Raw genomic sequence first — 26,561 nt, 5'->3', positions numbered from 1 at the left:
TAGCTGTGACCACCGCACAGCAGTGAAAGCCGGACCTCAAACACAACCGTGCACAACCGTGGCCTTCTCCAAGGAAGGACCTCAGAATTCCCTTTCCTTTTTCGTTAGCACTGTTTATTTCCGAGCAGTGTGGGATGCCAGGACATTGCTCTATTCCTCAGATGACTCTGAGCGTCATGCTGCCCTATTTTTATTTAACAGGGAAAAGAAGTGATGCCATTGTTCCTTTTTGAGGGGCCCAGGGGCTGCTGCAGACAATGAAGCACTGCAGAACACAGTATCTGCAAGGGCAAGAGGTCCTCTGCAAATCTCCTGTCCCACCACTTCAGTATTACTAAGGATCCCAAAGATACATCCCACCCCTCCCTCTCTAGACTGCACTGACAGAGACCACAGGAAAGATGCGTGCAGTGTCATGGACCTTAAAACAAGGATGACAGAGAAAAGCAAAGAGAACAAGAAGTAACTGGGCAACATTCCAAGACTGCTGGGTGCTGTCACATACAGGACCTGCCTGCTGCACTCACTGATCATGGTGGTTCCACCTGCCAGGGCTGCTTTTGTCCCTTGAAAGAAATCATCCACAGCTGTCATCCCCTTGTATGGCATCTGCAGGCGAGTGTGGACATCAATTCCTCCAGGGATCACCATCTTCCCATTGGCTTCTATGGTTTTGACCCCTCCAGGGACAATCAGGTTGTCTCCAATCTGCCTGATGGGATCATACCAAGACGGTGAGCCACATACAAAGAAAAACCAGCCACAACATCACCAATGAACAGTTCAGCTAGGGAGCGGCCAGGTCAACTCCTCCTGCCAGAAGTGCCCCACTCCCACACCTGGGCTTGCAGGAGCCAGCAGAGTGAAACCACCTCGCTCTGCAGCAAAATGCAGGATTGTCTGGCTCGCTTAAACCTACAATTTGCATAGTCCAGGGGTGGCTGACCATCTGTCCGACTGTTCTAGTGGTGTCTATGATGGCACCCGCTGTCTGGGGCAGGCACTGGGCTGGGGTAGCTGTGGAGCATGGTCTGATTGGCACGCAGACTTCTGCAGTGTATGGCGAGAAGCTGCCTAGGACACTTCATACCCCACAAGTCAGGCTCCTGCAAGGGTTTCCAGCACAGCAGTCCTACCTGTTCACCCGGGGTGCTTGCTCACAAAACCCGACACCATCCCTGCTTCCAGTAAGATGCACCCCTAATCTCTCCTCTCCCCTGTCCTTCTGCCCACCTTAAGTAAGGCTCAAGTCTGAGGCTTACTTACAGAGAAAGATGATTTCCCAGCGTAATGCCACAGCTGCTAGGCCAGCTCAGGGCTCGTCAGGGACTTGTAATGCTGCTCACAGCACAAAGTCCCAAGGGTAAAGGGAAGCCTCCCTCCAGGGAGCTGGGGAGGAGCTCACGGAGTGCACAGCATGGCTGGCTGCAGCCCGGCTGCACTGGTGGCACAGCCCGGAGGCACCGGGCTCGCTCTCTTCCCAAGAAGGCACCGGGCTCTCCGCTCCCCAGGACCTCCCCTCTCACATTGTCTCCTTCGTGCCCCTGAAAGACATCTTTGCTATCAGCAGGGCCACGCTGTAGTGAAGGCAGCTAAAATCCCAAGTATCTAAAAATATCTTCTGAAAACAGGAAACCTAAAAAGTTCCAGTATACATCTACTCATAACCTAAAATACCATTAGTAGTCCTGTGGAGCTTGTACTGATCTAGCACACGACATTTTCCTCCCTAGACATACCCAGCCCTGCTGCAGGCCGTGTCACCCGAACCTTCAGACTCCCTTCACTCAGCCCCCTGCCCCCTCAATCCCTTTATCTGTCCATATGTGGCACTCAGCCTTCAAATCTCTTCTTTCAGAAATCCTATTTTCATCAAGCCTTCCTCAGTCTTCCCTGATAAATCAAGATAAAAGACAAGTTGGTTTTAGTGGAAAACTTCTGATTTCCTTGGCACACTGGGGAAGTAAACGAGGAGCAAAATCCATTCTTGCACTTCATTCAACCTTAGTGACTTTGCAGGTTTTTTTCCTTAGAATAACAAAAGTTCTGTGGACAGAACTGTTCGCTCCAGTGCCCTCACAGCAATAAACCAGCAGCTCTTTCCACTGTTTTTATTGAGATGAATCCATCACCAAAGGAATTGAACTGCTCGCTGTAATATTACCAGAATTCATTTGTGAGGGCACTTCACTTCCAAGGCAATGAAATTCTGTGACCTCCAGGCTGCAGGTGAGACTAAGAGATTTGCCCAAGGATACCCAGAAAGTCTGCCCCACAGCAAGACCTGAAGCTGTCTCTGACCCCTGCCAGCGTACAAGTACTAGACAATCATGAATGCTCTTGCCCATGAACTAAAAGCAGCCTCATAAAAATATAGTCCCACTTCTTGAAGTATTTCTCTGCTGGTGGATTTTTGAAATATACCATCCTGGGAAGGATGGATATTTTCCTCTACCATAGAGCAAGCGATGCCTTTTCAAGTCCCTGTGCTATAAACTATCACAGCTTTTTCAATTCACCCAGCTTCGAGCTGGTCCCAGTGTGATACATTTGCCACGTTTGAACTGCAGCCTTTAAACAATGGAGTTTTTACTGCACCTCTGAAACACACATGAAAAAGCTGGGGGAACACAGAGGTTTGCCTGTAATTCCTGAAAATCTCAAGGATGCAGATGACCTGCAGCATAGCACTGTCCTTGTTAGTGCTAACAAATGGGATCTCATGTGGGGTCGTTCATGCTAATACTGTTAACACGGGGCAAAACGGGAGTCAAAGATAAATCTTGTTCCTGGTGCAATTAGACACAGCTTTGTTGTACAACGGATGCTGTGTCACGAAGCCAGCAGCCCAACTGCAATTCAGTCCCTGGGGTTGCTACGTAAACACGCCAGGCAATCCCATGTGTGCTCACACACAGCCTCTCACCGCAGCGGGACATCAAGTTTTACTGGCTGGCAAGTTGGGCACAGACTACATCCACAAAAAGCCAAGAACCATCCAACCTGAAGCTCATTTAAGGGGATATGGAGATAATACACTGTAGAAGTCCCATACTTACTTTATGAGGCCATCCTCCATGTAAATGTCGGCATAGAACGACTGGTCATCGTTGACTATTCTCCCTCCTTTAATAAGGAGACGATCACTCTGCAAAGGGAAGAGCACAGCAATTGTCAGTAGCAGGCAACACACACGCTGCTCAGTGGCAGTACAGTGCCCTTCTTGGGGGCTCTCCTGCTGCACCGGACATCTCGCCCCAACAGCCGACACTGAACCGACACTTGAAACAACAGGACAAGAGCAAGGACTGAAAAAGACCTACTGCTCGTAGGGCTGTTTCTGAATAGAACAGGTGCTGCCAGAAACACCACCGAGGCAGAATGAGCACAAAGGAGAGGCACTGGGAACACAACAAATATGCTTCCATAAAATATACAGACAGAAGTCAAAAGCTTCCTACACCAGGTCATTATGCACACAAAGCTGCGGGCAGCACAAGCCACGTACCAGTTTGTTACTCAGGTCATGTCCTTAAATCATACCCAAATACCATGCAAAACAAGTTGCATTAGAGGAGAAAATTTCTCTCTCTCTCATCTGTTACCACTTTGCAAAGACCACCAACAGGACAGGCAGCCCTGAATTTGATGCATCTGCTATTGGAACCCGTCCCTCCCCTACAACACTCGGGGTAGTGCTTCTGAGGCATTTCACAACATCACAGGTCTACACAAGACCCAGGAGGCACCAAGCTGCGTTCCCGTCTCATCCTTTACCACCCCCTCTGTTCTCATTTCTACTGACCTAAGTGTCCAGCAGCTTTCTCCGAAGGAGCGCAGCCCGACACTGGAGGAGCACCCAAACCAGAACGGCTCTTTTGCTCTTCCAGTGTTCATGCTTTTGGACCTGGGCAACCCAGCATACACTGATGGGAGAGCACGGGCACTGTCCCGTGGGGAACAGACCCTGTCCTGAGGAACTGGGAAGGATGAGGTCCTGTTCTCCTACCTCCCCCTGCATGAGTCCAAACACCAGCTGCAGGCAGCACAGGGGCAAACACAAGTACAGGGATCTCACACGTGGCTACCATGTATTCAGGTGACATAAGCTGACAGTGCTGATCCAGAGAATATGCAGTCTTCCTGATTGCTTAAAATGCTGCTAACAGCCTCCCAGCTCTCAGGCTCCCCTTCCTTTCCTCTCTGCTCCCCCCAGTGCCCACAGTCCAGGTTTTGGCATGTGAGAACAGCCCCCTTCCACAGACCCAGCCTGGACCACGGCCAACCAGAGCCCTCATCCGGGCTCACACACCAGCCTCATCCTGTGAAGCTCCTGAACAATTAATTCCTCTGCAGGGAACTGGGTTTGTTCTTCATCCACTGCCCCTGGGGTGATTTCTGGAAGTATCACCATGGTGGTGGTAATTTGCAGCTTCCTCCCTGGCAACAGAAGGATGCGAGAGAATCCCCCCGTGTCCCTGCAGCCTGCGGCAGCCAAAGCCCAGAGACCGGTGTGCGGTTTTACTGCAATCTCATCCACACACAGTCGAGACAAAGAAACTGGGTGGGGAAAGGATCAGAACGCGCGGCGCGCTCAGCTCCGGCTGCGGCTCGGTGCTGGTGTGGGGGGAGAGACACGGTCTCCCCTCGCTCCCGGGTCAAGGACCTTCCCACAGCTGCAGCGAGGACCAGCAACACCAGTCCCAGCAATGGGGACTGACCCTCCCCTCTCAGCGCAGCTCCAGGCTGACGAGGAGCCTCGCCCCCCACCAGGAAAAGCTCACGGATGAGCTGTTCCCCCTTTCCCGTCGCACCCGCCGTCCTCCCGACAAGCAGAGCCGGGGTTAGCTCCCTTCTCCCCTGACCTAAGCTAACACATCGGCAGGGGTCCAAGGGTGGGTGTGGAAGCAAGGGCACGTTGCTGGTCACAGACCTCCCCACGCAGGTCCTTTAAACAGCTCACTTTAACAGATCACCACCAGCACATGAAGATACCAGCCCTGACTAGCGTCCTGGGGGACCGTTACCCCCTCCCACTTGCAGCTCTGTTCCTCGGGTACAGCCAGGTGCGCGCTGTCCCGGGAGTCCTGGCCCTCCTCCTCCCAGAGCACAGGGTGCTTGCCCTTCCTTTTGTGTCTATTCAATTGTCATCTCACCAACAATACTGTAATTTTAAATTCAGAAACCCCTAAAAGAGCGACGTGTGACCACAACCGGTTGCTTACAGCCTGTCAGTCACAGGGGGCAAGCAGCTGAGCCGTGGCTCCCCTGGATGCAAATGATGGGTACTTAAGTAGCACTACAAGAAATATGGATAGAAACTACCAAGCAACAGTATCAGGCATCAGCTACGGAAGAATCAGCGCCGTGGTTAGAAACACAGAGAGGATTCTCGTTTTATATTTCAGTGAACTGTACATAGAGTTTCTCCCACGTAACCAGTCCCTTGTGCCCTGGCAGATCCTCCTTGGCTTTACCTACCCTGCACAATGAGAAAAAAGTCTACCTGCCCAGATCCAGTAACACGATTGGGCCTCCAGTTTTTTTGTCTTGCCCATCCCCTTTAAGCCTCCCCAAATTGCTTCCCTGAAGGCGCTGGAGTTCATTCTCGCTGGAGTTCAAGCCTACCAGCAAATACTGATGCTGCCCACCTCTCCCTGCGCATGGGGTAAGAGGAAGCAAAGGGAGACGGGCACAGGCAGCCTGGGGGGTAGGAGACTGCAGCACTTGACAATTACTGAATAAATTGTTAATAGGAACTCAGAAAATATGCCTGCCCGCAAGGACAAATGGTTGTTCTGAGGCAGATGTGAAGGGCTGCTCAGAGCCTGCTCTGTCAGTACACAAAATCGTGAGGTCCATAATGGCTGGAGCATGAACAAGGGGTTCATTGAGGGGATCGGGTGCTGCCCCGAGCCTGGCTGCCGGACACCCCCCGTGCCTGCAGAGGGAGAAGGGGGCATCCGTGCCTACCCACCAGCTACGAGGGAAAATGTAATGAAGTAAAATAAGTGAAATCCAAATGACACCACATCCACAGGCTCTGTCATCATCCAGGAGTGCACCCAGACGTTAAGAGGCAGAGGAACACAAAAGGAAGAGAATGAAGCAGTTACGAGGAAACAAGTCTGACTTAATAGACAGGCTTCTGCAGCACACGCTGCCAGAGCAGCCTCAGATTACAATAAATGCACTGTTTCCCCTGCCAGGGCTCATTTGTGCGTCTCCACACCCACCACGTCTCCCCGCCAGCCAGTGTCAGGCTGTGTCACCAGCCATTGTTAGTAGATGGAAACCCTCCTGCACCGGGGGCCGCGGCAGCACCGCAGGGAGCACCTTTTCCCCGGCCTGGCAGAATCACCGCAGGACCAGGCCAGCGTGCCCAGGGCCCAGAGCCCCTGCCTCGGGCAGCCAGTGGGTCCAGCCTCCGTGCAAAGGGCCCGGCGCAAGAAAGCGGCAGCGTGAGCACAAGGCACCATGCAGACTGTGGCCGCACGCAGCTCGCCCTGACGGCTGGCACTGCCGGCAAGCCTTTTTGCTGAACACTCCCTGTCTCTCCGCCTGCTGGCGTTTAGGATCAAGCTTTCAAAACCATTATCCACTCCCTCGCACCAACACTCTGCTCCTGATGCTCTTAAGCACCATCTGATCATTTGAGATCCCAAAATATCAGCGGGTCTCTTCACATTTCTCAGTGTGACACCGCAGAAGGAAAGGAGGCAGCAGCTTCCAGAAGGCTGCCAAATCCAGCCAAGAATAGTGCTCACCTTGTTTACAAAGCACAAGGGCGTAATTAGGATAGTATGGAAGCAGGTGTATGGCTTTACTGCTCTTTCCCTTGTAAAAGAAGAGACACTAATTGCAATGGTGTTTCATCAGTGGCTGGATGTCTCCTCCTTACTAATGCACCACACGACAGCATGGAAAACCCCCTGGCTGGAATGGCAGGGATGGATGTCCAGCTGCGAGCTACACTCAGTGATTCCCCACAGTCTGCGCCACCCTAAGAAATGAAATACTGACAGCTGCCAGTTTACCAAAATCTCTCTAGTCAGTAACCCACTTGCCACTGATACAACATACTAGCCATCCCCATGCAGACCTCATTGTTTTTAGAAGTGCCAGAAACATCACAGAGATGGTGCTCGTGGCTGTGACAGGGTGGTTGAACGGGATGGGCACGGCTCACACTAAGAAAAAATATGGGAACTCCAGTCTGCCTGGGATAGGAAAGGGTTTTGTGATCAAAGTACAAAGACTGGGAGATTTTGATTCAACCAACAGCTCCATTAACAGTTATTCTATGAAACCAGGGCACTGCATTTCACCACTTCAGTCTTCCACCTCTCTTTCTGCAGAGATAGGAAAACATACTGTAGACAGCAGGAGAGGAAGCATTTTGATTGTATCTCCGAACAGCAAAAGAAAAGGAACTAATAAAAAGCCTCTCAACAGACACACAAGGTTTGAGATCACTATTCTCCTGAGGTGGGCACCCCAGCATCAGCACACATCTGGAAAGCAATTCTACATCTACTGGTCTCTGATGCACTGTGCACAACCTAAGGCACGGTGAAGAGCAACACTTCCACACCAAGCTGATGAAGCGATCACCGAGAAAGCCAAAAGACTCAGTTAACCTCCCCTCCCCACGTTTTCTCCACATTGCAACCAACAGATATGCCCATTCTTCCCAATCTTCCTTCAATAGCTATGGTCTTGCCTGTCACATGTAGCTTTTGACCAGGCTTTTCCAGTTCAGTTGGGAATAATTCCCACTGCAATTTATCTTGCACAAACGCATGCACCCCTCACTTATGCTCCCAGCTTCTCTGCTAAAACGGCTGTCCTAGTAAAGACGAGAAATTGCTGCAAACAGATACAACAGGCAAACTGTGGTTTTCCAGCTGTTATTGTCAGAAACTAACTACGAATTCTGAGTGCAGCACTGTTGAATATGAGAGGAACGAGGAGGGAGTGTTTGTGTATCTCCGGAATTACTAGACAGTTCAAACAAGAGCTGTCGGGAAGTAAAAATACTCTAATTTCCAATATATCCTTCACAAAAGCCAAGCCTGCCTATCGCTTGGGCGACAGAAGCAATGCGGGCACTGCTTCCTTCGTCTGCGGGCTCAGCCATTGCTTCAGCACGATCAGCTTTGAAATCCATAGGGAAGCTACCTGCCAGCGCAAGGTGGCTCCCATAACTCTCTCTATACTCTCATACTCCACACCCCTCCCAGCTGTGATGCTTTAAAGGTCTCTGAGGTATCTTATACCCTAACAGCTCAACACAGTCCCAAAAAAACTCCCTACTAACAAGCACAGCTCAGCTGACAATCTGCCATCCCCAGAAGTCACTGTGTCCTGACATGCAAGAACAGATTCTGGGGCAGAAATCTAGGAAGGAGGAAAAAACAATCAAAACGATGCCCGAGGGGCACAATCTGCAGGAAGGGACAGAAGCGGTTTTGTTCTAGGGGAGACGCCATAGCTGAGATTTTCTTTCTGCCATTCCATTGAAACAGAGAGGACCACCCGACACCTGGCTATGCTTCATTGCTTCTCTTGGGCCTCAAAGCATGGGCTGAGGACACGTGGGTCACTTGACCAGAATTCCAGAGCAATCTCCTCCACCCCACCCAGGGCACGATAGCGCTGCAGAACAGGGCAACACGGCCCCAGAGGGTCCTCACCAAGCTGTGGGAGTCAGAGGAGGGAGCTACCTGTCACGTCAGCTACAACGACACTGCTCACTGGCAGCATTCTCAGCTTCAGCAGGCTGAGAAAAGGATTTAACAGGGAGAAATAAAGCAACTCATGAGATTTTGTTACCACTGAGGTGAGAAAGTTCCTGCTGGATCCCAGAGGAGCAGGAACAAGCCCTGCATCGGTAGAGCATATCATAGAGGTCCTTGTAGAAAAAGCCCCAGAGAATGGGAGCAATCCCACCTGCAGCAGTAATGTTCTTGTCACCATGTTGGTCTAAGAACACAGAAAAGGCAAGATGTGTAAAGCAGTAAAATTGCTTATTAAAGCAATTGAACCTGGGTTGACAAAGGAATTTCTCTTTATAGTGGTTAACGATCTTTGTGCTCCTTTGGGAGCATTCTGTTCACATCTGTACATTAAAAAGAATAATGAAGCTCAAGTGCTTTGTTTTTCCTTTTACTTCAAGGGGCCAAAGCTGTCCTCGGGAGGAAAACCAAGAGCTACACGAAGCCAGCAGCAAGATGAAAGACCCGACTGCCTTCACAGAAGAAAAGCCCACGCAGCCTGGGCTGGGGAGGGCCGGGGGCAGCGGCTGCGCCGGGCGGAGGAAGGCACAGGCCGGACCGGGGCACGAAAGCCCCGGCGGGAGGTGAGCGCGGAGAGCACCGCTGGTACCCCGGGCTCCCTGCCCGACAGAGCGAACGCGCAGCCGGGCTCTGAGCGGCGGGGGGGGGGCGGTGCAGTGCGGGCGGTGCCGGGCTCCGACCGGCGGGGTGTGCGGGGCGATGCGGGCACTGCCGGGCTCTGACCGCCGCGGGGTGCGGGATGGTGCGGGCACTGCCGGGCTCTGACCGGCGGGGATGCGGGGCGGGGCGGGCGGTGCCGGCCCGGCGGTAGGCGCGGTCCCTGCGCGGCCGCCGCACCTGATGCGGCAGGAGGGGAGCGGGGCTGGGGATGCGGCGGCGGCACCAGGCGCCGAGAAGGCCCTGGGGCAGCCGAGGGGTTCGCCCGCCCGCACCCCGACCCGCGCTCCGGGACAGCGGCGACCCGCGCTCCCGGCGCCGCCGCGCACCGGAACGGCCGCCCGCGGCAGGGGCAGGCGGGGCGGCGGCGGGAGCCGCTCCCCGCGGCCCGCCCGGCTCGGAGGGAAGCCCGCCCGGGCGATGGGCTTCCCGGTCACCGCGCCCGCCCGGCCAGGCGGCTCCGCGGCAGGCTGCCCCGCGGAGGACACGGGCAGCGCCCGGGGAGCGTGTACCGCCGGCAACGGGAGAGGCTCCGGCCGGGGCCGACCCCGGTGGGGCGCGGCTCTGCCCAGCCGGCGGGGCCGAGGCACCTGCGCGGGCGGCGGGACCGGCCGCGGCTCTTTGTCTGCGCGCCGCCGCCGCCGGCTCGTCCAGGCCCGCAGCACCGGGCAGCGGCACCGGCACCGCCCTGGGCACGGCCTCGGGCACCGGCGGCGCCCGCCGCCCCGCCCGCGGTACCCACCGTGATGCGCGGGATGTTCTTCTTGCCCTGGTACGACATGGCGCCGCCCGCCCGGCCCGACCCTCCGCCGCCTGCGCTGCCCTCCGCGCCGGCTCCGCACAAAGGCGAGCCCGACCCGCGCCCGCCGTGCCAGCCGCCACCGGGGACGGACCGCCGCCCCGCCCCGCCCCGCCCACAGCGCCGCCCTCGGCCGCCAGGGGGCGCCCCGACACCGAGCACCGCGCACCAGTACCGGGAACCGAGCTCCGGGAACCTCTCCCCGTGCACCGGTACCGGGTACCGGGCACAGCTCCCCGCACACAGGGTATCGGGCTCCGGGAAGCGCTCATCACGCATCGGGCTCCGGGCACAGCTCCCCGCGCACCGGGCACCGCTCCCCCCACACCGAGCAGGGCTCACCACCCTCCGCATACCCGATGCTGGGCACCGGCACCAGGAGCCTCGTACTCGCCCAGCAGGCACCGGGCAAAGCCCAGCCACCAGCCCGGGCCTGGGGGGCTGCGGGGACAACATGCCACCAGCCCCCGTGCGGGGCCAAGCCTGCACCAGGGTCCAGCCCGCAGAGCGGGCAACCGCGGAGCAGGGCACAAACAGGGCTTTTCACAAGCTGAATCATTTCTATGTAATAATAGTGAGTAAAAATGAGACTTCTAAAAGAATGGATATTTTGGTAGTGCTGGAGTGCATCTGAATCACCTTAAACTTTCTTTCACAAGCACAAGAATTGGAAACATTTAAAAAATTAAAATGCCCCATGCATCCGACTCTGGCACTCTTCTGTCCTATGTAAACACTACAAGTGTTGGCAGCATTAAGGATTTCTGTTATTTCCTCAGCTGTGATGTTGGTAGGAAGGTTTAAAGTGTGGAATTGGTTACAAGCATTCAGCATGTGCTGAGACAGACAACGCTGGGCCCAGGACCCCCACTGACAGCGGGCCAGGACTAGGCCAGCTGGAGTTGTGCTGTGATGGGAAGGGCTTGTCTGCCCTCTCCTGTCTGACATGATCCTCAATGCTGCCAGCAGGTCCGCTGCCCTGCAGAGCCCTGACCGGGCCTGAATCTCGCTTTCTGTCCCAGGCCAACTCCTCCCATGTGCAGAGCTCTGAACACCACCAGCGAGATCTTCCTACAGATCCTGCTGCCAGGCAGCCCCTAATGGCATGTCCTCCACCACCCAAATCTTACAGCCATACTTGGAACAGGCATTGCTGTAAATACACTATCTAGCTCCTGCTAGAAAAAAACCCATCTGACCTGGGTGATCAAGACCCAACACTCCCTCCAGTTTGCTTTCCAAACCAGAACCCAACTATGGTTTGCAATGTCTGCGGGGGCTCTGCTCACTAGTGCAGGAGCAAAGCAACCTTCACGGAACATCCCCTGACGCTGGGGGATGCTCCCAGCTCTGGAGAAGTGGGCGACCGCAGCGTGGACTGTCTGGAGCTCATGCTCTGCTGCCGAGGTTCAACGGAGAGTCACACTCAATAGTGATAATTGTATGTTCTCCTTGCTGAAGGGTTCACGCACACAGACTGGTGTGGCAGCCCTCCCTTCCCACAAGCTTTGATGTCTCCACTGGCTCGGTAACCCAGCCCAACGCTTTTATTACTCACTGAGTTTGTTACTCTGCGTGTCCCTCCGCTGAAGCTCTTAGAAAGTTTTACTGGATACATATTTATTCTATACCCAGAAAGCTTTCACCAGCTTAAAGCGAAAGCCATCCGCTTCTCAATAACCTACTACTTACTGCCAGGACTACGAGGATATCTGCAAAATCGCGTGGGCTCCTTGGCCCGGCTGAACCACTGCTTGCCACCCCCCTGTCTGCAGCCTGCAAGCAGCCCGGCAGCCGGCAGGAGCTGGGTAAAGCCTTCCCCTCCCGGTGGATCCACAGGCAGGGAGGTGTCCACAAGCGCCAGGACAGGAATAGGGAGCAGCACCGTGCCAGAGCCTCTGCAGCCAAGGAGCGTGCGGGGAGCAGGGACGGTACCAGACCTGTTCTGGCCATGACACTGCAATGCTTCAAGAACAGGTCTGGTCTCTGCTGAAATTAGACTGGCTGGGGCTGGGACGTGAGAGAGACCCTCAACCCCTATCGCCAAACCTCCCCAGATTTCACTCGCCTATTTTCCAGAAAATTTAAGAGTATCCCCGTGCTGGGTTACTTTGTCCGGGGTCAGTAACAGAAAGAGTAGCCGTTAATTAGTTAATAACAGATAAATGACTACATAGACAGATGCTGCTGACTCGAGCACTTGGACAGTTTCAAGAGCTGAGCTTGCATCAGCCCCTGGATGCTGGCCAGCCGCGGTGACTTCAGACCCTTCTTTTGAAGAGATGTGCTCTCCTCCTGGTTGCTATGTGACACTCGCACAAATACACAGTAAAACATGCTGCCCTGGGCCCAAAGCACTCAAAATGGAAAAAAGATATTTTTTTTCCATAGGGCCTCTTCCAGGTGCAGTCAGCGAGGTGTTACTCGCATGCTTCAAAACATCCTCAACAAGAAGTATGGTCAATTTGAAAGTGATTTCAAAATGGCAATACTCTTGCAGCTCATAACCTCCTCAGAAACACCTACAGGGATAACATGGCACTAGATGCTTCTGGATGGCCACAATGGGTGGCAGGAGCATGGTGAGGAACACTAGTGGTGTGAACATAGAGCAGAAGGCACGTGCTGCTGCAAGGACTTTGTCACCAAAATGAACTCAGCAGCCAGGCTCAACACATGTCTGTAAAGACCAGGGTGCTGCTGACCCAGCACTAGTGCAAAGGACGAAAGCAGATGCCACCAGGCCAACACATCTGTGATCAACGGCTCCTACTGACAGGCACAACCAAGGTACAGTGAATATAACCAGCCAGGGCTCAAATCTCATCATGTTCAGCAGATGCCTCAGGACAGCCCGCCCCCATGCCTGCAGTCTCCTCCTCCCCATATGCATTCTTTGCATAAAACTATCCCTTCTTCTCCTAGCGGATGAGTTATCAGGGTCTGAGCTATCTCAGGGCACGGTGAATCCAGAGGAACGCAGCATCTGGTGCACCCTCTCCCGGTGGAACCTCTGGCAGGCTGCGGTGTCTCAGGAGGTTGGTCAGGCACCCCTACCCCAGCGCACCAGGAACTTCTACCACACACAAACTTCAGAGAAGCTTTTCTTGTGCTCGTGCATGCTGTGCCGGGAGGAAGGGGGTTGCTGACCCAGAGCTGTGGCTCTCCCTCCAGACTGTGTCCCCTTCCATTGAGATCCACGGGGTCACCCATACTTCTGTGGGGCAGTCCAGCTCCAAGTGACGAGTGCTCACAAGCATTTGGCCACCATGCTGTGCAGTGCTGTTGGCTCCAGCTCCCCCAGCCTCTGATGTTCAACTTGAGAGCCAGAGCTGGAGAGGACTGGGAAGGCAGCCCACCGGCCCTGTTACTGTGGAACACACACAGCCACACTGGCTTTCACACCACTCCCACCATCCACACCATCTCCCAGAGGCAACGTGGAGCTCTGCAGCCTTTAAGACTCCCACTCTGGAGCGGACATGAATGGGAAGGAATCTGAAATTCAGCTGCTTGTGCTGGAGGCACGTGAGGTCTGCCACAACACGTGGTGTACGAGGCAGGTGGAGGGCAGTGACACAAGCTTTTCCACAGTGGAGCAATTCTGCTTCGTTTTCTCCTGGCTAGAACATACGTTGGGGCTTTGGCAGTGGAAACAAGGAGGAAAATCAGCAGATGTATGGCCTGAAACAAACTAAACTTGTAGGTCAGCACTTAATGTTTTCAAGTAGGTGTTACTGCAGCTCCACTCCAGCTGGATCACCACATGATTTCAATCACCCGCCCAAACTGACGTTGGGGAGGGGAGGGGTAATTGATAAAGCCAGAATTTATCTGCAGCTTTATTAATGATTAGAAGTCAGAGCAATTTCAGGACCATTCCTTTCTTTCTCCTTTGGACTGAAGGTGATGCCTTCCACAAAGTCCTTGTGAGCCAGCTCTAGAGCCTGTCTTGAGATGATGCTTCATGGAACGTGACAAAGGCTCTGGAAAAGCAGAAGTCCCCCAAAGGGATTGCCCTTGGCCGTCAAGAGCCCACAGCGACTCCAGTGTGCCCACAGCAAACACTGAGACAATGTCCCTGGCAAAACATCAATTTCCACCCTGTGGCTTGGGGACACCTTGAGGTTTGTGGACTACCCTACGCTGTCCACATGTCCACAATTAAGAACAGGCCTAACACCACAGTGCTTTAGTCTATTGTAGAAGACTCCTAACCTCCACCTCCAGTGAAGTGTGACAGTGGCCAGAGAGGAAGAGGAAGGTGGGAAGGGGCAGCTGGCGATGTTGTTATGGAATTCTACATGGGCTTTTGCTACCAGTTGCGGCTGAGAGGCCCTCCTCAACGGGCTTTGGGATCGACCAGATCCCTCACTTCTCCAGAGCAAGCCCACCTCTGGATAAGCAGTTTTCAGAAATGCAATGGAGACAGCTCCAGAAAGCACATCGTGCCCCTGCCAGCTCCGAGCCTGCTGCAGGCGGGGGGTTCATGCCCCCCATCCCAGTCCGGCCACCCCCAGGGACCTCTGCCTGCGGCAGGGCTCACTCCACGCACACCACCACCACATCCCGGCTGGAAAAGCCTGCCAGAACTCAGGGGTATGTGCCGGCAAAAACTGAATCTGTAAATGGCCTCGGGGGGCTGCAAGGCTTAAAAGCTGGTGCAGAAGTAGGGTGCCAATTAAAGCAGCAGCATGGAAAGAAAGCAGAAGCAGCGGAGTACACAGCCAGGCTTGCGGGAAAAGACGAGGGGTCCCCACAGACATTTCATTCCCAGTCAGCAGAACTATTCTTCCTCATCCTGGCAGAGATGCCTGGTGCCAGCAGTGCCACAGGATGTCACCTGAGCGCAGGGACAGACCCTACAGGGACTGGCTGGTGCCACCGCTGCAGGTGCTGCTGACACCACCCTGTGTCTCCCCCAGCAGCCCTTCTCCCACAGCCCCGGACCCACCAACACCCAACCTGGACAGGGTCCTCCCAGCAACTCTACGACAAGGAGGCTCTTGGCCAAGCGGGTTGTGATCCAGGGCACCAAAGAAACATTCAAAAAGCATAGAATCATGGAATAGTTTGGGTTGGAAGGGACCTTTAAAGCCCATCCAGTGCCACCCCCTGCCCTGGGCAGGGACACTTCCCACCAGACCAGGTTGCTCCAAGCCCCGTCCAACCTGGCCTTGAACCCCTCCAGGGATGGGGCAGCCACAGCTTCTCTGGGCAACCTGGGCCAGGGGCTCACCACCCTCAGCATAAAAAAAATTCTTTCTTGTATCTAGTCTGAATCTCCCCTCTTTCAGTTTAAAACTGTCACCCCTGTCCTATCGCTCCACTCCCTGATAAAGACGCAATGATGGTAGCTCAGGCACATCTGCCTCTCTCCCCACTCCCTCATACATCAGTCCCTGATATGATGGGAAGGTCTGAGCCAACTTCAGGTCTCTCCTCACTTCTTTAATGTGTATGTCAGGAAACAGGATTTTAATTAGGTTCACCTATTTCACCCTGATGTGAAAGGTGCAACCTGTGGCTTCCTTTCTCCGCTGACAGAGAACTTCTGTGAAGCCTTTTTTGTGCAATTTGAACTCACTTCACCTCATCCTAGCAAAAACATAGCCATTGTGACCCACTCTCTGTGTGACTCGGGGCAGCCTGCAGACAGCCCTCCAGCGATGACTGCCGGAGCAGCAGCTACCCAAGCATTTCCAGGGACACCAGCCACCCACGCTGCTGGACCACAGCTGGGACAGGGTCTTGGCAGGTGCCTAAGCACAGAGCGAAGATCTCGGGTCACTGCTGTGACACAGCTGACATCCCCAGGGATGCCTTAAAGCTCTCCCTGGAGCACTACCCCACAGTGCTCTAACAGTCACAGGCATCAGCAAAGCAGACGCTGTCAGCGATCATGGCTGCTGCAAATAAAGAGAGTGCAGCACGCCCAGCCGCTTTGTCATCTCACCATCTTTAATCCAATGCATGGCTGAGGACGCAGGCTTTCACGGCACAAGCTGACAATCCTGTTCTTTAGGACACGTCCTGTCGCCTCCACAACATCACCTGCAGCCACACCAGCACCCGGGATGGGGCAGCGAGGTGCTGGGATGTCACGCTGCCTGTAGCGATGGGGACAACAGTGCACAGCACCAACCGGCGGGGATGGCTGCTCCTGCCGCAGGCAGCCTCGTCCCTCCCTCCTTCCCCCTGCGCCCGGGCCAGAGGAGACCCCTCACCCCGAAACGTCGTTAGCAAAATGCTAATGCCAATGGAAGAAGACAGCTTCCACTTCACACCTAGCTCCTTCCATGGGGTGAGCTATGTCTACACAAGAGCATCTGGATTTCCACTGAAATGACTCAATTCTCTCAGAGCACGGACGGGCCAGCCCGAGTCTATGAAATACAGGCACCCATCTTGCTCCCTTTAACGTGCAGAGCAAGGACTAGAAAGGTCCGAGCTCTCTGCTCAGCATCTCGTCTTTTCCCCCCCTCAGCTGAATGGAAACACCCGTTACCAGATCCAAATCCTGGTGCTGTAAAAGGGAGCTCGGCTGTTCCCAGCAGAGCGATGGGGAAGATGCTGATGGATTCAACCCCCAGCCAAGAGCCAGCCCAGCTGAACAAGCCAAGGTCCAGCTATATTTTCCAGCTTCTCAGCCCTGTCTCCAGGAAGGCTGCCGGCATGTTTGGTTTTTGTTTCTTCCTCCCACTTCCTCCAGCCATCCATAGCAACTGCTCCCCAGCAGAAAAATCAACCTTCTCCGCCTTCCACCTCTTTGAAGAGGTGACAATGGAAGGGGTCTGTGTAGGGAAAGCTTTCGCCCAAAGTAAAGCAACAGAGCAAAAGCAGATCCAGCTGGTCTCCGCTGTGGTTTCCCTTGGGATTAGGCTGACCATCACTCAACCAGATCATCTCTGGAGACTAGGCCACACATATGAAATGACTTTTTTGGGTCTCTTCACAAAACCTTCTTGTTCGATGCCACTTGCAATGGCATCTACATCTTACAGTCTTTCTCTAGGTCTGTTTGCTTGCACCTTTCAGAGCTAAATCTTTTTTTGTCATTCCCAGCTCACAACTGAGTCCTCAAGACGGCGTTGGGATGGTTCTTCCCCAGCTGGCATTCACAACATCACCATCACCTGCACACGTGCTGCACCTCTCCTTCCAGGTCACCAGTGATACTGGAGAAGAGTCACTTTAACACAGACACATACAGCTTCCCACTAAACAATTCATACCCCCCCACACCTTTACACTGCATACAACTTTCCTGTGGGGCTGTATCCGCCTAGTCCATTTGCAACCTCCTGCTCCGGTGCTGCAGCCCCGCTGGCAGGGTACGCTCAGCCTCCGGCCCTCGCCAAGAGCCAGAGAGCTCATCTACCTCCAAGCTGCCTCCACCCGCGTGTCCAGTAACTTCTCCTGCCCAGCCAGATGGCCAGCAAACCCTTCTGCAAAGGGGAAGCAGCGCAAGAGCCCCCGGCCCCGCTAGCCCTTCCCGGGGGGGGGCCGCAGGCGCAGGAAGAGCAGGGCAGCACCATGGCTGAGGGACACGGAAAAGCTGCTGAGCTACAACCTGGGACTCCGCTGAATCCTCCTGGAAGCTGCCTGTCTGTGGGCAAGACACCATCCATTAGGAAACAAAAGCCCCCAAAAGCCTAGTCCACCTTGCCGGTGCACGCCTGGCATGTATCAGAGAAACACTCCTCCCACCTGGGGGACAGGCAGAGCTGGGGTGGTTCTGGCCTCTTGGAGGTACCGACATCTTAAATAAAAAGAAAAGGAAAATATTATTTTGGACCGAGACAACTATTCTGCTGCGGCCAAACCACAATGTTTCATTTCAATTTAAACCTACTGAAGTTTGTGTTTGACACTTTCAACTGTCTTCATAAAAAATGCTTAGAGAAATTTCCAACACAACAAAGCCTCTTCCAAGTGAGAAAGCAGTGCGTCTTGCCTTGCAAGTCTCAAAATGTTTAGCTACTTCTCAGAATCTGTCATTGTTTTCCTTTCTTTCCTAAAATGGGCATCTCAAAAGTCACACAAATTTGTGAGAACAAGAAGAAATGTCCACGTGGCTCATGTAGTTTGTCTGGCTCCCAAAGAATGTTTGTCCATTGAACGCTACCTGCCAGGATGCTCCCGGCGACACCTCTGCCAGGACCACAGACGCCTGGGCATCAGCCCTTGGTCTCTGCTCCTCGCCCCAAGCCAGGGGCTGGGCAGGAACAGAGCCCCCCGTGCCCCGCTGGGCTGCGTCGGCCAGAACTATTCCAGAGGGGAGAAGCTGTTGGGTCACTGATGCCACCTCCTGCTGCAGACAATTTTCTCGTGCATCCCCCACCGAGCTCGGAGTGAGCCCACCGCCGGCCTGCGGTCAGGGGGGAGCAATCTCAGCTGCTCTGGAAGCTACTCGTGAGAACAGACTTTTCCTGATGCAGCATCAGGTGCAGGTCTTGCTGTGTTTTCTGATAACCACAGAGAAAACAGAGTATTAAAAGAAGCATCACCTCTCCTACCTGCTGCAATGAGCTATTGCTACAGCACCTTGTATACAATGTACTCTATGGCATGCTTGGTGATGCTCCATTGCTCCCATAAAACATGCCACAGCTAGGATCTGTTATTAGTTGTTAAATGTGGAGAAAAATATCACTGCCTTTTTATCTTAAATAAAGAGGTTTTTGGGGTATCATTTTGCAAAGGTAAAGAGAATTATAAACCCTACCTATGGACATAGAAAAGAACTCCTTGCCCTGCACGAGTCCCTTCTAAATGACGAGGCCAGAATCCCACCCTGGAATCACCACACAAAAGGAAGGCACCAGCAGGAAAACTCATCTGTCAGGCGGTGCCAGCCACCCAGAGCCCCCTTTCAGAGGGAAGAGATCTGCTTCAAGGCAGCTGAGAACAGGCTGGATCAACGTGTGATCCGTCAACCCATCTTTTTTACACCTGGCTGCAAAACCCAGTTTCTTTTCTGCATAAAAGTTCCATAAAGACCTACATTTTCCCAGGAACACCATGAGGTTTTCAAGAACACATCACCCAGAATAAACACTGCCGGGTCCTTCCAAAGCCCCGGCAGTGTGAGCTCGGTGTGCTGTCACAGTGCCTCATGGATGCGGTGCCCAAGTGCCCCCAGACACAACACCCCCGGTGGCAGCCCCCGCACCACCCAGAGCAGGGAATGAGGACAGAAGGAAGCCAAGCACTGGTGCCACAAAGTAGTGTGATAAATCAAACTATTTCCATGTTAGGGTGATTTTTTTGGTAAAACAAAAGCTCTTTGCAGCAAGCAGGAACTCTTCAACTGAATCCCTATTTTCTTTGGGAAACTAGCCCTACTGCGTAACTCCCATGAAATATAATATCTCTGTCTTCTTACAGGGGAGGTGGTTTACCAAACTTTGCAGTTTTGCTTAACTGCTGGCAATAATCTGTATCCTGACATGAACAGCCAAAGAACTGACCTCTTATTGTTATGCTTCAGGCATCAGATTTCTTAAAACACACAAACAAAAATGTGCAGGATTTTTTTCAATAAAGATCTGAGTATTTAGCATTGAACTCCATGAATTATAATACAGGTTTCACCGTTGTATTTGCATTGTGGGAACTAGGTCAGTGGCCTGGGTTTGTTCCTATTGTCTGTAGAAATACCAGAAGTAATGTAACTCCAAATCCTTCTCTCAAAAAAAAAAAAAAAAAAGTAAAACCAAAACAAAAACCTGAGCTCTCTGCCGAATGGGGTGATAGGGAGGTTATGAATTAATGCTATCAAAGTGCTTTACGATCCTTTCCATAAATGCAAGATTTTAAACCGTGCTAAAAGGCAGTGCACAGCTACAACTTTTAGATCACTAAGGTAAGGAAAAGACTGCTGTTGGCGTGGTGTTTCTGCTATAAATTACTGGCAAAGGAAACAAAAAAGCTGAATGATGAAATCATAGCACATTTTATAAGTGTCAAAAGAAGGAAAAAATAAGCAAGAATTGAGTTAGTTCAAGCTTCTTTCTCCATTTGAGGCAGCCCTGCACATCTTTCCAGGGTTTATCACAAACCGAATCCAAGTGGTGTCACCCAAATGGACAGGACAAGGCACGTGTGACACCGGCTGCCTCCAAGAGAATGCCAAGGACTGGCTCCAGCGGGGCTTCTCACCTGCCTTCGCTGCCCTGCAGCTTCCCTCACACTCCTGGCTCCCGCAGAGTGGGAGCCGTCTCCTCCTCCTTCTCTTCCTCCTCCTCCTCCCTGGCCGATGGAGCTGCCCCGGCCTGCGGTGAAGCTGCAATCCCGTGTTTGTGGGACCACAGCCAGTTGCCTTGGAAATGACGACTTCACTGCAGAACCACGCAGCAGGACGGGAGGACATGTCTGGGGCGAGCCTAACAAGCCGAGTGCTCCCGCCTGTGTTACTGAAGAGGAAGATGGAAAAGCGGGGTCTCTGCTGGGCTGAGCAGCAAGAAGGTAGACGGAGGAGGCCACCACAGACTTTTGGTTTACCTTCTTCCCAGGCACGGAGCACAGAGACGTCCCTTTGCCGTGTAAAGCTCCCTCCCCGCTCCCCAACGCAAGTGGTGCTATTCCCCAGTACCTATGCATCCGTTACTAGCCCTCGGTGAACATCCGTACCACAGGAATTCAGAGGTTTGTCTGCGACCTACAGAGAAACTCTCTTTGACTTCATTAAGGTAAAATAAGCATTGCAATCCACCCTGGTTAGACAAAAGGCACGGCAGCTCTGGAGGAAAGCTGCAGGAAACTTCACAAGGGTAGGGTTAAATCGCTCCTGTTAAATAAGGTCTCCGGGGACAGCCCAGATCAGAGCAGAATCTGCCCCCCAACACTGTTACTCCGAATCTTAAGTGTTCTCCAACAACAACCCTCGCTGCAGCAGACCCTCATACCGAGGAAGGGGGACTCCTGCTTTCAGCAAAGTGCACCCAAAAGACACGTCTCTTGTTGGGGCGAGTCCTGCACAGGACAGGGCACCGGGATGCGGCCAAGCCCAGGCAGTGCATCTGCCCACACGGCAGCCACGGCTCCCCGAGCGGCCACCCCCGGCCCCGCTCCCCAACCCTGAATCCACCGGCAGCGCTCAAATTCCCACAATGAAGCACAGGCACCCAACTGCTCCCAGACACATCCCTCTCTGCCCTAACGTCCAAACCACGACAACTGTCACATCGGCTTCACTGTGCCCAAACCCGCAGCTCGGCTTTTGTCCTTCCAGTAGGCTTTGTGATAAAGCAAAGTGAGGTTAAACATCGACCTGGGCCTGTATCACGCTGACAGGTTTTACATCCCGTGTTGTCACTGGGCAGTTACACATGGCAGTTGTCTTCCTGCAGAAATGCTGGTGCTCTAATTGTAATCAATGCCATTACAAACAACCAAAAAAAAAACCAAACCACCAAACAAAAAATAAAAGGTATGTTGGTCTGTTGTACTTTCAAGAAACTGCTTGCCGCAAAAATTAGGAGATGCCACGCTGTCTGCTGCCCTGTCTGTGCACAGGCAAGTCTCTCACTCTCAGCTTTCCTACTAAGTTCCCCGGTCAAGCGTAGATGACTTAACCCCTCTCTCTGTTTCTTAATCTGTGAAATTATTCAAAGAAGTTCGATTTGCCTTGACAAAAGAGCCTTTGTGTGCTCTGAATCCACAGAGTTCAACACAAGCAAACTCTGTGGCTGTGCAGGCTCAGCACACACCACGGGCATTTCCCATTGGGAATGTTGTACTCTGGGATGCTCCTAAACTTGAAAGTCGTAGAACCAAGTCATATGATTCCTCCTAGCCGTGTAGGCACAAGAACACTTATCTATAAAGCTTCCAACCATCTTAGACTAGACATGAAGATAAAAAGGGTTTGGCTGCTGATGCTTATCAGGTGGAAGGCCTCAGAGGAAGAAATCTGGGAGCAAAAATCATCAGGAAGAGAGCAGCTGTTGAAGGACAACCTCAGCTACGAAACTCCAGAGATAACGGTGTACATAAGACCTTAAAAGGGAATGAGACTGTTTCGAATTTTTGGTAGGGCTAATAAAGAAAAGCTCATAGCAAAGCCTGCAGACAGGCCGTCATGAGTTCCTGTTTTTTTTCCAAGACGCAGCAGCATAAAAATTGTTAATGCAGTGGTCAGTTCTGCAGCTGCTATTCAAACCACATGGACAAGGTTGGGGCTGATAGGAATAATGTTAATTTTGTTCCTGACTCTGTAAAACGGGCCGTACAGGAGGAAAGCTCAAGAGGAGGAACTCAGTGTGCTAACAAGAAACCAGAAAGCAGAGGCTGAAGAAATTAAAGTGCAATGAAGCAACTCAAAGCAACCCACTACCTAGCTAGAGGCTCCTACAGACGAGAGCAGACATTAAGGACAACCTGATGCTTTTCCCCAAAACTGAGCCAGGCACCCCCCTGCTGCTGCTCCCCCCAGGCTCTGGCTGGTGGGGCTAGTCCTCCAGGTCACAAACCCTGGCAGCTGATGGAGGTTCGCACTCTGGACACAAGCTAAGGTTTCTGCAGAACACCGAGACAACCACACCACTGCTTCAGGCTTCAGTGATTTCTGCTTCCATTTCTAAAAATGAGTTTGATTAACTTGCCCTGTTCACCCTTGAAAACCAGTGCCCTTAAGACAACCATTTGCTGAAAACTTCAGCCCCAAATGAACTCACTGACCAGGCCAGCTAGTGGCCTTACTTGCCTCACATGTAAATGAGCAACAGCCTCGCTGAAATCGCAACTGAGGAATTTACTGAACACTATTGACTTCATCACCTTTCTGCCAAACTCACGGTAGTGTAAATGGGACCAGAACCAAAAGAAGCAATCGCGGCCTCTGGCAGAAGGATCTGTGCTGCGGAGCTGGATGAGTCCGTCTGTTACCTGAGTTTGGCGTAAGTTGAGAAACTTTGTCCCTGACAATACCGTCAGGGATGCCCCTTCCACACCACTGCGCCGTCCCTCACTTCTGCCGCGGTACTTCTGATTTGTGCCAACGTGAGACAAGGATCAGCCTGGTCTGGAGTAACAACTCCAAAATCCCCACTTTGTTTTTCGGAGGGGGTGGAGGGTTATTCTTTCATACAAGTATAAAAAGAGCAGCTGTAGCAGACCGACACGGCCGCGCTGCCGCTCGGCTTCACCGCCCGGGGTGAGGCGGCGGGGACCCTCCGATTCTGCCGGAGACCCCGCCGACAGCCCCCTGCGCGCACCGGGGGGTGACAGACAGCAGAGCGGGGCGGGGACACCGCCGACACCCGCCGCGGAGCTGCCACCGCTGACGGCTCCCCCAGCCCCAGCCGCGGGGCGAGCGGCGCCCGAGCCCCCCGAGCCACCCCGGCGCGGGCCCCGCACGGCCCCGGCCCCGCCGCCCCGGCCCGGCTCCTACCCTGTCGTCGGCGGGAACCAGGTCCTGGAGCCGCTCCTCGTCGGGGGCGGCGCCGAGCTCGCCGGCGCCCGCTCCGGGGCCGGGGGCTGAGCCGGGCTCGGGGCCGGGGCCAGGCTCGGGGCCGGGGCGGGCGGGCGTCGTGGCGCGGCGCTGCCCGACGCGCAGCGCGCCGAAGTCCAGGGTCTTGCTCTCGAAGGCGCCCTCGACGCTGCAGAAGAGCCCCCCGCGCTTCTGCCGGGGCGCCGCCGCCGTGCCCGGCCGCGCCAGATACACCGGCAGCTCCTCGCCGCCGCCGCGCCGCCCGCCCGCCGCCATCCCGCCCGCCGCGACGACCGACCGACCGACCGCGCCGCTCAGGGCCGGCGGGACGGGGCCGCGGGCGCGGGCGGCTCCGCGCCGGGCGGGGCGGGGCGGGGCGGCCGGCGGGGCGGGGCCGGGCCGCTCACCGGCCTCCCCGGGCCCGGGCGGTGGCGGGAGGGTTTGGGCCCCGGGGCAGCCCCGAGCGCGGGTGGGGACAGGAGCGGCCGCATCCCCGCCCAGCCCCGATCCCGGTGCTCCCGCGTCCCCCGGGGCAGGGCGGGTGCTGGTGCTCTGCCCCGGGGCCGCCGCCGCTCGGTGCCACCGGCCTCTCGGGGATAGAGAGCGGGGAGGCCACAGGGACCCGCGGGGAGCGGGGGCCCGAGGCGGTGCCGGTGGGCGGGCGGCGGTGCGGTCCGGTGCGCCGAGGCCGCGACAGGACGAGCGCCCGTTCCGTCACCCGTTAACAGCCGCGCAGGAGCGGTGACAGCCGCCCCACGGGTGACCCGCACACGCCAACAGCCGGGCACGGCGGCACCAGCTCCGGGTACCGGCCGGCGTGGGGGGCTGCCCTGGGAACCCCACGGCAGCTTCACGTCGAAGGCGCAGGAGGCCCGAAGGGCCGGGGACGGGCCCGGGCTGAGCGTGGCCACAGATCTGTGTGCTGATGGCAGGGGAGCTGAGCAGCAGCCTGCAAAATCAAACTTAGCACCAAAACTGGAGTCCTGACTTTAAATTCTTTTCCCAAATGCTTATTTCTTTACAGAGAACAAGTGTACATAGTACCTGGGCCCAACATGCTGCCAAGTATTTTCTCAGACCACGCATTTTTGTTAGCAGTTGTTGTCAGTTACACTTCTTCAAACCCTTTTTGTGAAAACAAAGCAGTGCCATTGTCTCTGCCAGCCCTCCAAGCACTGGTGGTTCTCACTTACGGAAAAATCCGCGTAGAGCCGGACCCATAACAGAGAACAATGTCCCTGCGGTGGTGCCCGGGGAGGAGTCTGTGGGCACGGGCCGAGGGACCTGGGGTTGTGAGGGAGGAAACGGTCTGGGATGGTTTCCTTCCTCTTGCGCTCTGGGAAGCAGTCTGCTGTTGAAGCTGGACTTGGACCAGTGTCATTAGCTAAGTGGAACAATCTACAGGACCTTGAATTTTTGACTAATTATTCAGGTCTGAAGTGTTACGAGAAGAGACAATGCACTAAATATAAACAGTGTGTCAGCAAACTTGGATGAGGTACTTTAAGAGCATTGTGTTACACAGCAGACACTGCTCAGTGTCTACCCCTGCTTTCTCTAAAGCAACAGCAGAGAGGGTTAAACTGGGTTGTTCTCACAATCTTACATGAACTTTTATATGCAGCTGCCCTGGCTTTGTGGCTTCACGGACCATGGGCCTTGTGCCGGCACCAGAGCCCCCCTGCTCGCCCCACCAGGGACACGTGCACGGAGAGAGCCCTGTGCTGCTGCCCGTGGGATGCTCCTGTCACTCCGAGTGCAGGGGCCGCGGCAGCGCCTGGCAGCTAAGGAAGGACATATCCCTTCAAATAGCCAGAGTGAATTTGTTTTGTAGTTTCTCTGCTCTCTCCTGGCAAACGCTCTCCCTCTGTAACCAGAAGTTTAGCAGCGCCGCCGCCAGCACTGCCGGCACAGCTGCGCACAGTGGCAGCCCACCAGGACTTTACCTTCCTAAGGGTCCACCTTAGCGTCCACCTCCTCTCACTGCAAGCTGGATCCACTGAGCAGAAGCTGAAAACCATCTCAGCCAGCTTCTGCCCCTGGCAAGGGGGGAAATTCACATATCTGTTGATTCTAGAGCCAGCGGCCGCGATACTTCAGACAGTGAGCTGAGTCCCCGCCTGCTAGTTGCCAAGGAATAGCACTTGAGGAAGGGAGCCTTTCTTGGGACAAAAAGCATGCTCCTGAGCCGCAGACTGCCCCGTGGCTTCGTGCACTGACCCCGGTGAAGTTAGAGTAAACCCCTTGTTTTGGTTGGGACCTCTCCATATGGTTGTGAAGCTTTATGGGGAATTAAAATTCCTTGGAACGGGGCCTGGCCTTTGTCTGGTTCTGCAAATGTGCAAAAGTTTCAGCATTATACTTTAATAGCAATATTTATTCAAATCCTGATTCTAATGTTTATCTTTCCTTGTGCCTTGCTGCATAAATGGTTGCACTGAAGTTTTCTGCACCAGTAAAGGAGAACAGGGGCTCTTCTAAGACGTGAAGGCTTTAAAAATCTGACCTTTACTGGAAATTATTCACTGTGTAAAAGACAATTCCTGATTTTATTTCTCAAATTGGCATTCATTTTAAGGTTCTTTTTGTTAGGTATTGTAACGCCTCTAGTTCAAGAGTACCGTGAAAATTAAAGTTTGGGTTCAGTGTGCGTTCACTGCAGTAGCCTTGCTTTTGAGCCCAGAAGAATGCATTATTTATAATTCTGTATATGTATGTCTCAGATCAGATTTGAAGCTTTTAATTACACAATGACAAAATGTCTGTCCCCTGTAATTAAGCACATTCTCTTTTCTTTAAATCACATGTTTATATGCTAGTTGGCAAAAATGCTTTTGAGGCAAACAGTCATGAGTGGTGCGTCTTCAAATCC

General features: G+C 53.9%; 1 protein-coding gene across 2 annotated transcripts in view; it reads right to left on the bottom strand.

Moving 5' to 3' along the window:
* The window catches only part of DPYSL3 (dihydropyrimidinase like 3), a 36,270-nt gene extending 12,241 nt beyond the window's left edge, over positions 1–24,029 (bottom strand). Inside the window, exons 1-3 of one of the 2 annotated variants that reach the window (XM_074604070.1) lie at positions 23,651–24,029; positions 3,060–3,148; positions 528–712 (exon numbers count right to left, since the gene is read on the bottom strand). In XM_074604070.1, coding sequence (XP_074460171.1) covers positions 528–712; positions 3,060–3,148; positions 23,651–23,965 — 589 coding nt within the window. In that variant the 5' untranslated portion in view covers positions 23,966–24,029. Of the gene's footprint in view, positions 1–527; positions 713–3,059; positions 3,149–10,197; positions 10,362–23,650 lie in introns of those variants that run through there. The other variant, XM_074604071.1, reaches the window with a different exon arrangement.
* Positions 24,030–26,561: the final 2,532 nt, after the last annotated feature.

This window comes from Larus michahellis, chromosome 11 (genome assembly GCF_964199755.1).
Source record: "Larus michahellis chromosome 11, bLarMic1.1, whole genome shotgun sequence".
NCBI classification, from domain to species: Eukaryota; Metazoa; Chordata; class Aves; order Charadriiformes; family Laridae; genus Larus; species Larus michahellis.
Note: the sequence above shows the minus strand (reverse complement) of the source record. Positions and strands in the feature narration are given on the sequence as shown.